At 32.5% G+C, this 12,596-nt stretch overlaps 2 protein-coding genes across 2 annotated transcripts; one reads left to right on the top strand and one right to left on the bottom strand.

The window, feature by feature from the left end:
• The first annotated feature begins 2,154 nt into the window (after positions 1-2,154).
• LOC130726195 (uncharacterized) lies at positions 2,155-2,919 on the top strand. The gene has a single exon (XM_057577426.1). It carries the CDS (start codon positions 2,155-2,157, stop codon positions 2,917-2,919), a length of 765 nt encoding a protein of 254 aa, XP_057433409.1.
• A 1,734-nt stretch (positions 2,920-4,653) lies between these two features.
• On the bottom strand, positions 4,654-5,932 carry LOC130730920 (nicotianamine synthase-like). The gene has a single exon (XM_057583068.1). It carries the CDS (start codon positions 5,846-5,848, stop codon positions 4,892-4,894), a length of 957 nt encoding a protein of 318 aa, XP_057439051.1. The 5' UTR covers positions 5,849-5,932; the 3' UTR covers positions 4,654-4,891.
• Between the last annotated feature and the right edge of the window lie 6,664 nt (positions 5,933-12,596).

Here is a 12,596-nt window from a genome sequence, read left to right as displayed (position 1 = left end):
AAGATTGATTTTTCAAGTACTCACAATAAGCTTGAAAAGAAGGATCCATTGAGTATGTGGGAAGAATGAAATTGTGTGAAAGTGTAGTTGTGTAAAAAAGTAAAAAAAAAAAATGGTACAAACATCTTATTTATACTTGAAAATAATGATTTTTTTTCCTTGTTTTGGGCCAAACGGATACATTACAGTCCAAAACGCACCGACCCACTCACAATGAAGCATAAAACGCACCGACCCAGACTCAATGAGGCTCAAAACGCACCGACCTACGAGACCATGAATCTCAAAACGCAACAGAACGCAGAAGCATTCTCGAAGCTTCCTTCACTTTACTCTCCCACTCTCTCTTTTTTTTCTCCTAGCACCCACACAAACCCTCTTTCTCTCTCACTCTCTGGATCTGGAAGCTTCATTCTCAAACGTCAAACCCACAAACCACATCTCTCACCATCTTTCTGCCTCCATCCGCGGTCAAAATCGAAGCTTTGATCTCTCAAACTCACATCAAAATCGTTCAAAATTGAAGCTTCATCGTTCAAAATCGTTCCCTCTTTCTGCCGTTCAAAATCGAAGCTTTCATCTCTCAAACTCACATCAAAATCGTTCAAAATCGAAGCTTCCTCGTTCAAACCCGTCAATACCCTCTTTCTGCCGTTCAAAATCGAAGCTTCATCGTTCAACCCTCGTTCAAACCCTCTTTCTGCCTCCATCCGTGTTCTCTCTCACTCGAAGCTTCATCGTTCAACCCTCGTTCAAATCAGATCGGCGACATGCAAGAGAACGGAGGTTCCAGCCATCACAGATCCTCTCCATTTTTTTGAGTAATTTTTTTGATTTTTTTGTATTTTAATTGTTAAATCTGTGTTATATATTTCTGAAATGTTGGATTGTTGAAATTTCTGAAATTTAATGGATTGTTGGATTGTTGTTCATGGATGTGTTCTTTCCTCTTCTTTTAACGATTTCTGTTGCTGAATGTAAGAGAAAAAACAGTTTTGTATTAAGCTTCAGCAAGTTAAGGAGCGTTGCTTATTTAAGCAACGTTGCTTAACTTTGGGATGTTAGCAACGCCACCTCAGCAAGCTCCAATGGGAGAGAAAAATAAGGAACGCAGCTTAACTTAAGGAACCATGCTAAGCAACTCCCGTTGGAGTTGCTCTTATGTTTATGGTTGGTTTATCAAAGTGTCACCAAAGTGCCATGTGCTTGTACAACAATAACAAGCAATGCTATGTGGCCCGATAAAGCAGGCACGAGAGGTGCACGAGACTCATTTAGTGGTGATTTTGAACCGCTACAAAATTACAACTGCCAAAAAAAAGAACAGCTACAGTTTTTTGCGGTTTTAAACCGCTAAAAAATACTTCGTGCGTGGTGCACGAGATTCCACGTCGTGCCACACAACATTTTCCTAAAATGAAATATACTCACACTATGAAAATGGACGTGGAATATTATAAGGAAATGAACGACACGGAATATTTGGCTATAGAGAATCTCAAAACTTGTAAAGAATAATGAAATTATTTAATTATGTGTTGTTCATTTACTGTTTCTACCACTTACATACAAAAGTGGGGAGTAATATATAATAATTATATGAATATTTTTATGTTTTGGTTGTATTACTCTATGCAAAAATGGGAAATACAATACAGAAATTTTAAGAATACTCTCATATTTTTTATGTATTGTCGGTAAAAGTTGGTATTGATATATAAAAACTATAAATATATTTACTTATTGTGAATATATGAATGAATTAATGTAATAAAAAATTAAATAACCTTACTGGATGTATATATTGATTGCAAAACACTAATAAATTGAGAAACTTAAGGAAATGGTGTTAATTTATGGATTAAGAAAAATACTCTCAAATAGTCTTAAATGCAACAGTCCATTGTAGATAGTTTGTTCTAACACCTTTTTCACCTCCGCTTAATAAAATGGAAAGAAAAGAAAAAGAAATAAGTAATAAGTAATATGATAAGTGATATTATAGAAAATGCCGAGAGATAGAAAGAAAAAAAAAATGGTAAAAATAAGATTGAAGAAAAAGTGAGATGTGAATGAATATTACTAAAATAGTACTAATAGTATTAACACGAGCGAGAGACCATTGATCATATCTTTTTGAGATGTCCGGCGGCCATGGCAATTTGGTATGCGTCCCCTCTCTCCTTTAGAGTTGAACATTTTGCAGCTTTCCAGGTTTTTTGGCACATTATTCTCCAGCAGCATGAATCCGAGGTGGTGGAGATGTGTCAGTCTTTGGTGTACAACATTTGGGATGTGAGGAATAGGGTGATTTTTCGGAGTGGGAGATTGGTTGTTGGGGATGTTATTGATCGGGCCTTGGGGCTATTGGTTCCAATTTCTCCGGCGGTGCGTGAGGAGCGGGGAGGGACCAAAGCGGTGTGGAGGAGGCCACAGGGAAGGGTGATTAAGCTAAACTTTGATGCTTTATTTGTGGATGGTATGGGAGCGGGATTGGGGATGGTTTCCCGCAACCGTCTTGTGGAGATCATGGCTGCTGCGACCTCCCATCCGGTCCCAGTTCTTTCGTCTCTGTTGGCAGAAGCGAGCGGGTTGAGGTGGACTTTACGGCTGGCAAGAGAGCTTGGTTTTCGTCGTGTCTGTTTAGAGACGGATTGTCTTCAGTTATATCAGTGGTGGCAGAACGGTACAGTGGGGAGATCTTACTTGGACACCATCATTGGAGATTGTCGTTCTTTAGTTCCGTTTTTTGATGTTTTTTCTTTGTCGTTTGTTAGACGTTCTGGTAATTCAGTTGCAAACTTTCTGGCTAAGAACGCTTCCACTTATGCGGATTGTGTATGGGTGGAAGAGGCTCCTGATGCCGTTTCTGGCTTGGTTGATTTGGATGTAATTGCTTCTAGGCCGGTTGGCCCTTAATATCATTTCAGTTCACTTTCAAAAAAAAAAAAAAACACCATCTAAGCACACTATTTTTTCTTTATTGTACACATACTGACATGCACCTAAATAGTAGTGATTGAATATCATGAAGACATTTGATTTGAAGAATGCGCATATGGACAACTAAATGGTTTTGGCTTCGGTGGACAGTTTCCAACTGTCCCATGGTGGTGCAGTTGAATAGTAGCCATTAGATATATTAATTTTAAAATTGAACAGCTGAGATTGATTAGGATTAAAATGTTAATTTACAAAAATATCCATTACTCATATTACCCATTTACCCCACCATTCTCATCTGAGGTTCCATTTCATCCTACCTCTATCACCATGCTGGTTGCTTGGCTACTGTTTCTTAGATTAGGAGTGATCGGGTGTGCTTGGGTCGTTGTCTCTGGTTTCAGTTTTGGTGTGGGTGGCGATATCATGGACATTGTGGGGGCGTTGGAAAGCTTCTACGGGGCTGCTGCTACCTTCGTTGCGTGATTGAATTGTGATTTGTGATTTTAAGACTTTTCTACCCTGTTTTATTCCTGTTTTCTTTCCATCTGTAGTGTGGGTTTTCCCTTCTTTTGTTTGCTGTGTTTGTTCTTATGTAACCATAACTTGTTATTTCAGATTTCTTTCTTAAATATATCAATTCTTATTTTGTGAAATAAATCTCAATTTTGAATGAGTTGTGTGAGTAAAAGAGATAACCAGGTGTGAGTAAAAGAGGAGATGGTGAAGATGGGGATACTATTGTCCAAGGAAGAAATAAATTAAGGGTATTCATGTCCTTACAATTAAAATTTTCAAGTGTACCACGGGGTGTCAATAAGCTGTCCCACCAAAGACATCATCCAACTAAATGTCTATCATACTTCCTAGATACTCATTCTACTAATAGACCCAACCGATAAAAGGAGCCAGTTACATGCTAATAATTGTCTTCTGATAAACCCAAAAGGCATACATGATTAGAACCCAACAAAAATCTGGCTTTCCCATCTTATTTGGATATTTTCAAGATTCTTCATCAACTTGCTTACTATAAGCATTGGCATCTATTTTATGGAAGATATATGCCTCCACAATTTAATGATCAAGTACAGTGAGAGAGGAGATGTCCTTATTGCTCCTCTCTCCGGTTCTTTTCTCAGGTCAAAAGTATCTCAAAATGCAACCACATAAATTTTACACCAAAGACAAACATTGATTGATCAATTACTGTCAAAAAAGTGAAGATAAGTAGGCATCCTTTAGAAACAAACAGAGTGGACTTTGATTTGATAGGCAATGTCGCCCAAATATCAAAGACAGGAATATTGGATGATTTTCTCTTTTTTGAGTCATTGCAAATGAGTGAATCAAGTTAAAGTGAACAAGTCAAAGCTTAGCAAGCTCTGTGATATTCATATTTGGAAAATTAGTGTAAGCCCTGTATAACATGTTCTTGTGTCAATACCTTTTATATACATGTTTGGCTAGCTTAATAAGAACAATACAAGCCAACATAAAAGAACAGAAATTTGTATCTTCTGCTGCCCTCAGCCTTGCAGTAGTAAAATAACGAGTGTGTACAAATTTTTGACCAATTTAACTTTTTATGAATCAATATGAACCGTTAAATAAAAGAATCAATAACCAACAATTGGCAGCAAAGAGGTGCAGAGAATATGGCTGCAGCCATGCTGTGTTTATGTCATTATGATTTGCTCAAGAGACCACTGATCTAAAACTCATAAATCTCTTATATTTATTGAAAATTTAAGAACAACATCATGAAAATCTCTTACATTTTGCTCCACCAGACACGAAGCATTCAGACATATATAAATGGAAATATTAACTAAGTTGCTAGCACCACCACATGCATGATCTCCATATCCTCATCTGAAGCAATCATGTGATGATGTGAAGACATTGAGTATAGTAGATAAATCAAATAAAACACAGAGTAAAGTTTTCACGAGAGTTGCTCCTCAACGGTTAACTCCTCAACATGATTGAGGGGAATGAAGACTTGAATCTCATCAGAACACTTGTTTGGTAAAATCATAGAGCCAACAAGACCCTGATCAAGTGAGTGTGTTGAAGGAGTAGTACTATATTTCCTTGCTATAACAACAGAATTGATAACCTCATCAGTGGGGTGGAAAACAGAGAGAACCTCAAAGCCTTGAAGATCAGAAGCCTCAACCACCGGGTATAGAAAAGCACGAGCCCCATGAGCACTTCTCAGCATCAGAACAGCACCTGGAGCCATGTACTTAGCCAAATGATCAATGATCCGATTCTTTTCCTCCTTGTTCATGCCAACAAGTGCAGCCAAGTACACAACATCATAGTCCTCTAACTCTTTTGTCACGTCTAGTATATCACTGGTGTGAAAAACCATGCGGTTTGACAAATCAGGGTCAGATAAAACCAGTTTCTGAGCACTTGAATTGGCTGAAGAGTCTATATCATAGTTATGGAAAGTTGTGGAGATTAAGTGGTTTGAGGCTAACACAATGGAAGTGAGAGGGAGAGGACCTGAACCAATAAAAGCAATTTTTTCAGGGACATGGATGGAATTTTGGGTAAGGATAGTGTACTCAAGGAGACCAAGTTTGAGGTAGTTGTTATAGTAAGGGAAGATGTGAAGATGGTCAAGAGGGTTTTTGTGTGAGCCTAGGATTGTTGAGTAGTGACTCTCCAAATGGCCTTCAGCTTCACCACAGAGTCTTATGAGGTGGGATCGGATGTCTTGAACGTTTTTTGTGAGGTTTGTGACATCGATGGGGCTAGGTGGCATGCATGTGAGGACAAGCTCGGTGAAGAGGGTGTCGACATTTTTGCTGGGTTTGAGAGATTCGAGAGTGGAGATTTGTGAGTAGAGGGAGCAGACTTTTTCAATCAAGAGCTCTTCTTGGCAAACCATGTCGACACTATGATGAGGTTGTAGTGTTGTTGTGTGGGAAGACTTGTTTGGCTCAAGAAGCTTATGTTAGACACACGCAGGGCACAAGGAGGGGTCAATATTTATGCACAACTGTGGGGTCCACAATCACCACCTTGGAAAATAAACATTGAATTTGTATTTGGTTAATTACTAAAAAAAAATGTATTTTCGGTGATGATCATTTACTTTATTAAAAGCTTAAAAAATCGTCACTATGAGTATCTTATGACGACACTTATAATATTAATGTTATAAAAGAGAAAAGTATTTAATATTTTAAAAATATATAAAAATTGGAAGAGAATATCATTTTTTTGGAAGTCATAGAGAATATTATGTTAAATTTTAAACTTCGAATAACAATATACATGTTATATTTTAAGAGGAATTCTATTTTAGTCCCTAATAAATTATGAATTATTTATTAATTTAGTGCTTTAAAAGTCAATTTCATCAATTAGTTAATCTAAGTGACATAAAAAACTATTCACCAAAAATTTATCAAATTCACAAAAATAAAAATAAAAAAACAAAGGTTAGCAATATTAACTCTATAGTTAAATATAATAACAAATAAAGAGAGATTTTCTTTAATATGTATGATAGAAGTATATAAAAATCACCCTATATTGTGTATGTGGAGGGGTCTGTTGTGTCCCCTCCTTGCGATGCACCACTATCATTCGTTGTTTCTCCGCGAGGTCGTGTAGATAGAGCTCCAAGGGTTGGAAAGACCATAGAAAGTACAGAAGAGAGACAAAAAAAAAGGGTCTTGTTGAGGTTTCTAATGAGTTTCTTCCGACAAAGAGTGCAGATGTAGATATTGGACCTAGGGAGAGGAAGCTGATGCTTTTATCGTCAGAGCTTTTAGAGTCTCAAAGTATTCAGACTAGGGCGCGGAATGCCCTACTAATAGAGAAACATTTGGGCAAAGTGCATGATAGTTTTGATGTTGTTGCTCGAAGCTAGCTAGATTATATATAAGCCAAATTGTATTTAAAAGCTAGTACAAGGGGTGCTAGAGCCAAAATACAAGAAAATAAATAATACAAGTGTAGCATAGGAAAGAGATAGTCACTGCATAAGCAGGGATTATATGAAGAAAAAAAAGTCTACTAGATTGCAGCCTAGAGTAATGCACGCATGAAATCATAGTTGCTCTTGTTAGTTTTCGCAGAGGTTGAGTTCTTTGTTGTTTTGTTTGCTTTTTGGATGTTGGTATGTTTTGAGAGTTCTTGGGGTTTGTGTTTTCTCTTCTTCTATATATGGGTGCTTTTATGGATTGGTTGTTTTTTGGGTTATTCCTAATTCTCTTTTGAGAAGAATGGTGTATTCTTGTCATCTCCTTCATCAATATATATATTTTCTTTGTAAAAAAATACATGGCATCAAAAATAATATTATTAAACAATAAATAATTTATTTGTTATAATACTCTATAGTAGGAAAAATGACATGAAAAAAAGAGAGAGGTCCCTATGTAAATAACATAGGTAGTTTAGAAACTGCACATCAATAATTTAAAAATTCTATTAAAAATTTTAATACTGAAATAATTATTTTACACGCTTTAAAAAATTTTAAGAGATAAATTCTCATTTTAAATAATCAAAGACTAAATTACATGTAACCCAAACTTTAGTATAATTTACGAATTGGGATCCTCTCCAGCCCAAAATCCTATCCAGCCTCTACAGCTCATTTATAGTCATAGATCAAAATAATTAATGGTTGAGATGTGTTGAGGTGAAAAAGTAATTCAAACACTAAATTATTTTAAGTGTGGTATACACTATTGGACCCTCCTCGCAGCCGGAGAGGATCCAAGTCCATAATTTACCTCCTCTCATAAAATATGGGATTTAATTAGTTTGATCATCATGGCTAAGATTATTACTCCTACCTCATGTCATAAAATATGTTCAAACACTCAAAAGTCACATAGAGAGAGAGACGCAAACTTGATTCGCTGTCCTTACTTTTGTGAAACGGAATTGCAGCATTTATCATTACTTGTTGACAACGATTGGCAGTGATATTTTGGTGTTTGCATGAAAAAACAATAATTATACATCTTCTTAATTAATTTTTCCCTTTTTTTAACAAAATTATATTTTCTAATTACTAAATAAATAATGTAATATCACCTTAAGTAAGGTTTCTGGTTCGAGTCTTGTAAATGAAACATTTTTACTATGAGAGTTAGCATTAATATATATGGTATGATGTTTTTCAACTTAAATAAGGTTGTTTCTCGTAGAGAATACATGTAAATGAAAAAAAATATAACATTATAAGCTGATAAAGTGTTAATTATATATGAGTTGAATTATGAAAAAAAATTCAGATAAAGGACTCGGCTCCTAATATTTGCACAGAAAAGAGAACATGTGACAGTGTGAAAACAAGATCATTTTGGAATCAAAGATGAGTCAAATATCGCTCCGAAATTTTAAATTACTTGCAATTCATCATGAGATGATGTCTTCCCATTTTATATAGAAAAAATGAAAAATTGATGAATGGTTTTTGTTGTTTCTTGTGATAATTAGTTAATTGTTTTATATGACAATTTTATGGTGGATCAAGTTAGTTCACGCGTGCATATGTCATATTTTTACTATTATTAATACTTAGTACATGTTATATATTTATAATATACTTGTTTTTATGTGTCAAAATTAATTTGAAATTTTTGTATACTTCTTACAATTTTCAGTTTAGGTATATTTGAACTGGGACATTTATTTCTTGCTACTGCCACAAACTATATCTTATTGTATTTGGGTTTAATTAGCACCCATTGTGCTAAGGTTTAATACAATTCTTTGGTTTATAAAAAAAATCATCAAATTAAATGAAACGCAAATGACATTACACATACAAGTGAGCTAAATCCCAGCATAATCTATATATATAAGTAAAGCACACTTGAACCATTACATTAAATGCATTAGTAAAGATTGCATGTATTATAATGCATTAAGTAATAACAAATTATCTTTGTAATAAGTATATTAAATAATAAAATTAAAAACTGAAAAAAAAAAAATTGTATTGTCAAAAGCTATTCAACTACCTACATCAAATATTAACAAAAATATCTATATGAAATAATAATATTTATAATTTCAAAAAATAACTTGAGTTGACAAATATTAAGAATTAAAATTAATTAATTATAAATAATATTTAAAATTAATTATTTTAGATAAAATAGATTTAAAATTAATAAATATTTTTTATTAAAAAATTAATGATAGTTAAAATTATCATAGAGTAATTTTTCTATTTAACTACATATATGATGATAAATAAATTAAATATATTAAAAAATAAGTTAATTAAATTAGGAGATATATATTAAATATGTTATGCATGTCATTTAGTTAAAAAATAATAGAATAATTTAATTAAATTTATTTGTCAAAATAATTTAATTTTAAAATTTTTGTTTAGTTATAATTTTGATTTAAAATATGTTTTCTAATAATATTTAATATGAGTTTATAACCTCCTATGAGGTTTATCATTGTTGCTAGAGTAGTTTTTCTATTTAACTACATATATGATGATAAATAAATTAAATATATTAAAAACTAAGTTAATTAAATTAGGAGATATATATTAAATATGTTATGCATGTCATGTTAATTAGTTATAAAAAATAGTATAATAATTTAATTAAATTTATTTGTCAATATAGTTTAATTTTAATTTTTTGGTTGGTTATAATTTTCATTTAAAATATGTTTCTAATAATATTTAATATGAGGTTTATCATTGTTGCACTCATCTAAAGCAGACTAAAAATGTAGTATGCAATTAAGTATTTAATAAAGTTCCTAAATGAAATCATATTTGATATAGCTACAATATTTCTTCATTGATAAAAAATAACAATCATTCTTAACCAACTTTCACTTTTGCACATTATTATGCTACACGAGCTTAAGAATATTTTTTAACTAAGTCCTTATAATTTATTTGTGTTAACCACATGTATCCTCTATTGAGGGAATTATGTTTTACTCAAGTGTAGTGAAATTTACAGGTCTATCATAAAATGCATTTCTTAAGGATGAAATTTCAGGGAAACAAAGAGTTAATTTTAACCATTGTAGTAGACATTCATTAGGTGTGTTTTCAAATTGTCTTATGAGGTTTTGTAATTTTTTACTTTCTATAAAACTATAAGAATTTATCGAATAAGATAAATTATTATCTTAATTCATAATGAAGTTAAAAATATATATGCTCTTACAAGCTCCATATTAACTAATTAAGTACTCATTATGCAATAAATAGTATAAATTTTATATGTATCACTGAGAATATGTTTCGACATAAAACTTTCATTAGTACACTTCCCATAAAGTTTAAACTAAAAACACTACTTTCATGGCCAAAACATGAAAGCAAGAGATAAATACCACTTTATAAAAGTCTTTTAACTTTTATAGATGATTTTACACAAACAGAGACTAACTTATTCAGCTCTAATTATATATTTTCATCATTTACTTAATATTGAGAGTGCGTTACTATTTCAACATATAATCACCAAATAAATTGAAAATAATTTTTATTAAAGAAAAATAAAATATAAAATATGTGCTTTAATATACTAAAAAATTAATCCAAGACGGGTAGCTCAGTTCGCAACGCAGGCTGAGTGTGTGTGAAGAGCTCTCGAGTTCAATTCCAACACAATATACTAGGGATGAGGAGCCTTAATTGTGATTAAATCTCGAATCTGACGGTATATCAAATGTTTATACAAAAAAAACTAAAAAATTAGTGTACAATAATTTTTTTATTGAGCTTCATTAATGTAATTACATTACATATGTTTATCATATTCTTAATTATCTACTATTCAATAAGTTTTCATATTACATAAATTATTTTAACAAATAATAGACACATAACTTAAAAACAAACCCGTGCAACGCACGGGTTTAATTTCTAGTTTATTCACAAACACACACTAGATACTCAATTTATTAATATGGCTTAGCTGCATGTTGTTCTCTTATTTACTCCAAAAAAAAGTCTAATGCATCGATGAAGATATTTTTTCTGAAAGTACATCGGTGAAGATATTTACTTCCATTTATTATTCAGTTTTGTCAATGATACTATATGATGCATAATTCACACCTCTGAAATATAGAAAATATTTAATTCTTTCTTCACTTTGGAGAATTTGTAAACGAATGAAGTATAAAAATATAGCATTACTCTTTACAATAACATTTCCAATTTATTTGTCTTCAATACATGAATTTAGAGCCTTTATTTGGTCGTGTCTCCCGCGAAGATTCTCTGAAAGTACTTAAACATCTAGGTGATAGGTTGAAATTCTTAAACTTACCGTTTATGAAACATTAAGTACTCATTCACCACTTTGATATTCTTTTCCCACCTTAATTTGTCTGGTCAATTTTTTCTCATTGGCCTACAGGCTACAACATGTCTTTACAAAAGCAGTAAGGACTAAGGGCACAGTATATATGGGCACTAGCTAGAAAAATACAAGGGAATGTGATGATCACGAACGTTGACATTCAACATCTGGAAAAAGTCATATGCATATGTAAATCAGTATTTTAATTTATCCTAATTAATTAAATTTGATTCCATCAATATGAATGGTGCAAATTAATTGAGACGTTTCCATGCCCTTTATTTCGTGCAAGCAATTTTCACTAGACGCCTTACTTGTACGTACTGTTCTAGATTTCTCTAGTATTGACTAAATTAAAAGAGGATGAAGAAACAGTTTTTTGATAAAATAAATAAATGATTAAGTGATGAGGAATAATAATATAATAGGCGACGTTGTAAATTTTCTTTGTATCCATCATATACTATATGTGAAGGAAATTAGGTGATTTGATGTTTGGGGTGGAAATAGAGTTTGAGAATGTGCATCAAACGAAAAGCTACTTTTTTGTGTTACCAATTTGGCCACTACCAGAGATACTAATAATAAGTAGTAACAGGAACCAAATGCGATTACTCGACGCTGATAGGGGAATATAGTGCAAATGCACTTTTGCAAGGATATCAAAGAAAATTAAAGTAACAACAGAGGGTGCTGTTGAGAAATAAAAAATTTAAAATATCAAGATTATGCTCATTAGTATATTTATTTATTTTCAATAAAAATATTTATAATTTATGAAAAAACAAATTTTTGTAGAAAAAAAGAAGTAACAATCTCAGGATTATTTTAGAAAATAAAAAAAAACTTGAAAAATAATGTGAATATTTAAAAAGAAACAGTTTATGCAGGAGGATAATATAATTTTTTCAGTTTGATGATGGCTTTGGTCACCTTTCGGTTGTACCATTGGGATGATATTGGTGCTTTACGTAAGACAAAGATTGCATATAAAAGAAGGGTATGATATGAGCATATTGGTTGGCTAAGAATGAAGTCAAATATACTTGATAATTTGTTTCATTTGATAGATCAGATGTATGGTAACCACGCGATGGCGTGTGCCCAACGGGGCCACATATCCTATTCTTACCAATTATGCCTTAGCGTCATGTAACCAAAACTACAGTCATTGTCTAAGGGCAAAAGGTGTAGTATTTTGGTTATTTGCTCCTTTAATTGATTCCTTTCCTGAGCCAACTACGCAATCTCAAAGGACACGTAACGGCCATAATTTTTTTTTTTTTTGGTGAATATGAATTATGAAACAAAAGAGAA

The sequence above is a fragment of the Lotus japonicus genome, chromosome 1 (genome assembly GCF_012489685.1).
Source record: "Lotus japonicus ecotype B-129 chromosome 1, LjGifu_v1.2".
Taxonomy (NCBI): domain Eukaryota; kingdom Viridiplantae; phylum Streptophyta; class Magnoliopsida; order Fabales; family Fabaceae; genus Lotus; species Lotus japonicus.
The sequence above is the reverse complement of the archived record's forward strand: the minus strand, read 5'-3'. Positions and strand labels throughout refer to the sequence as shown.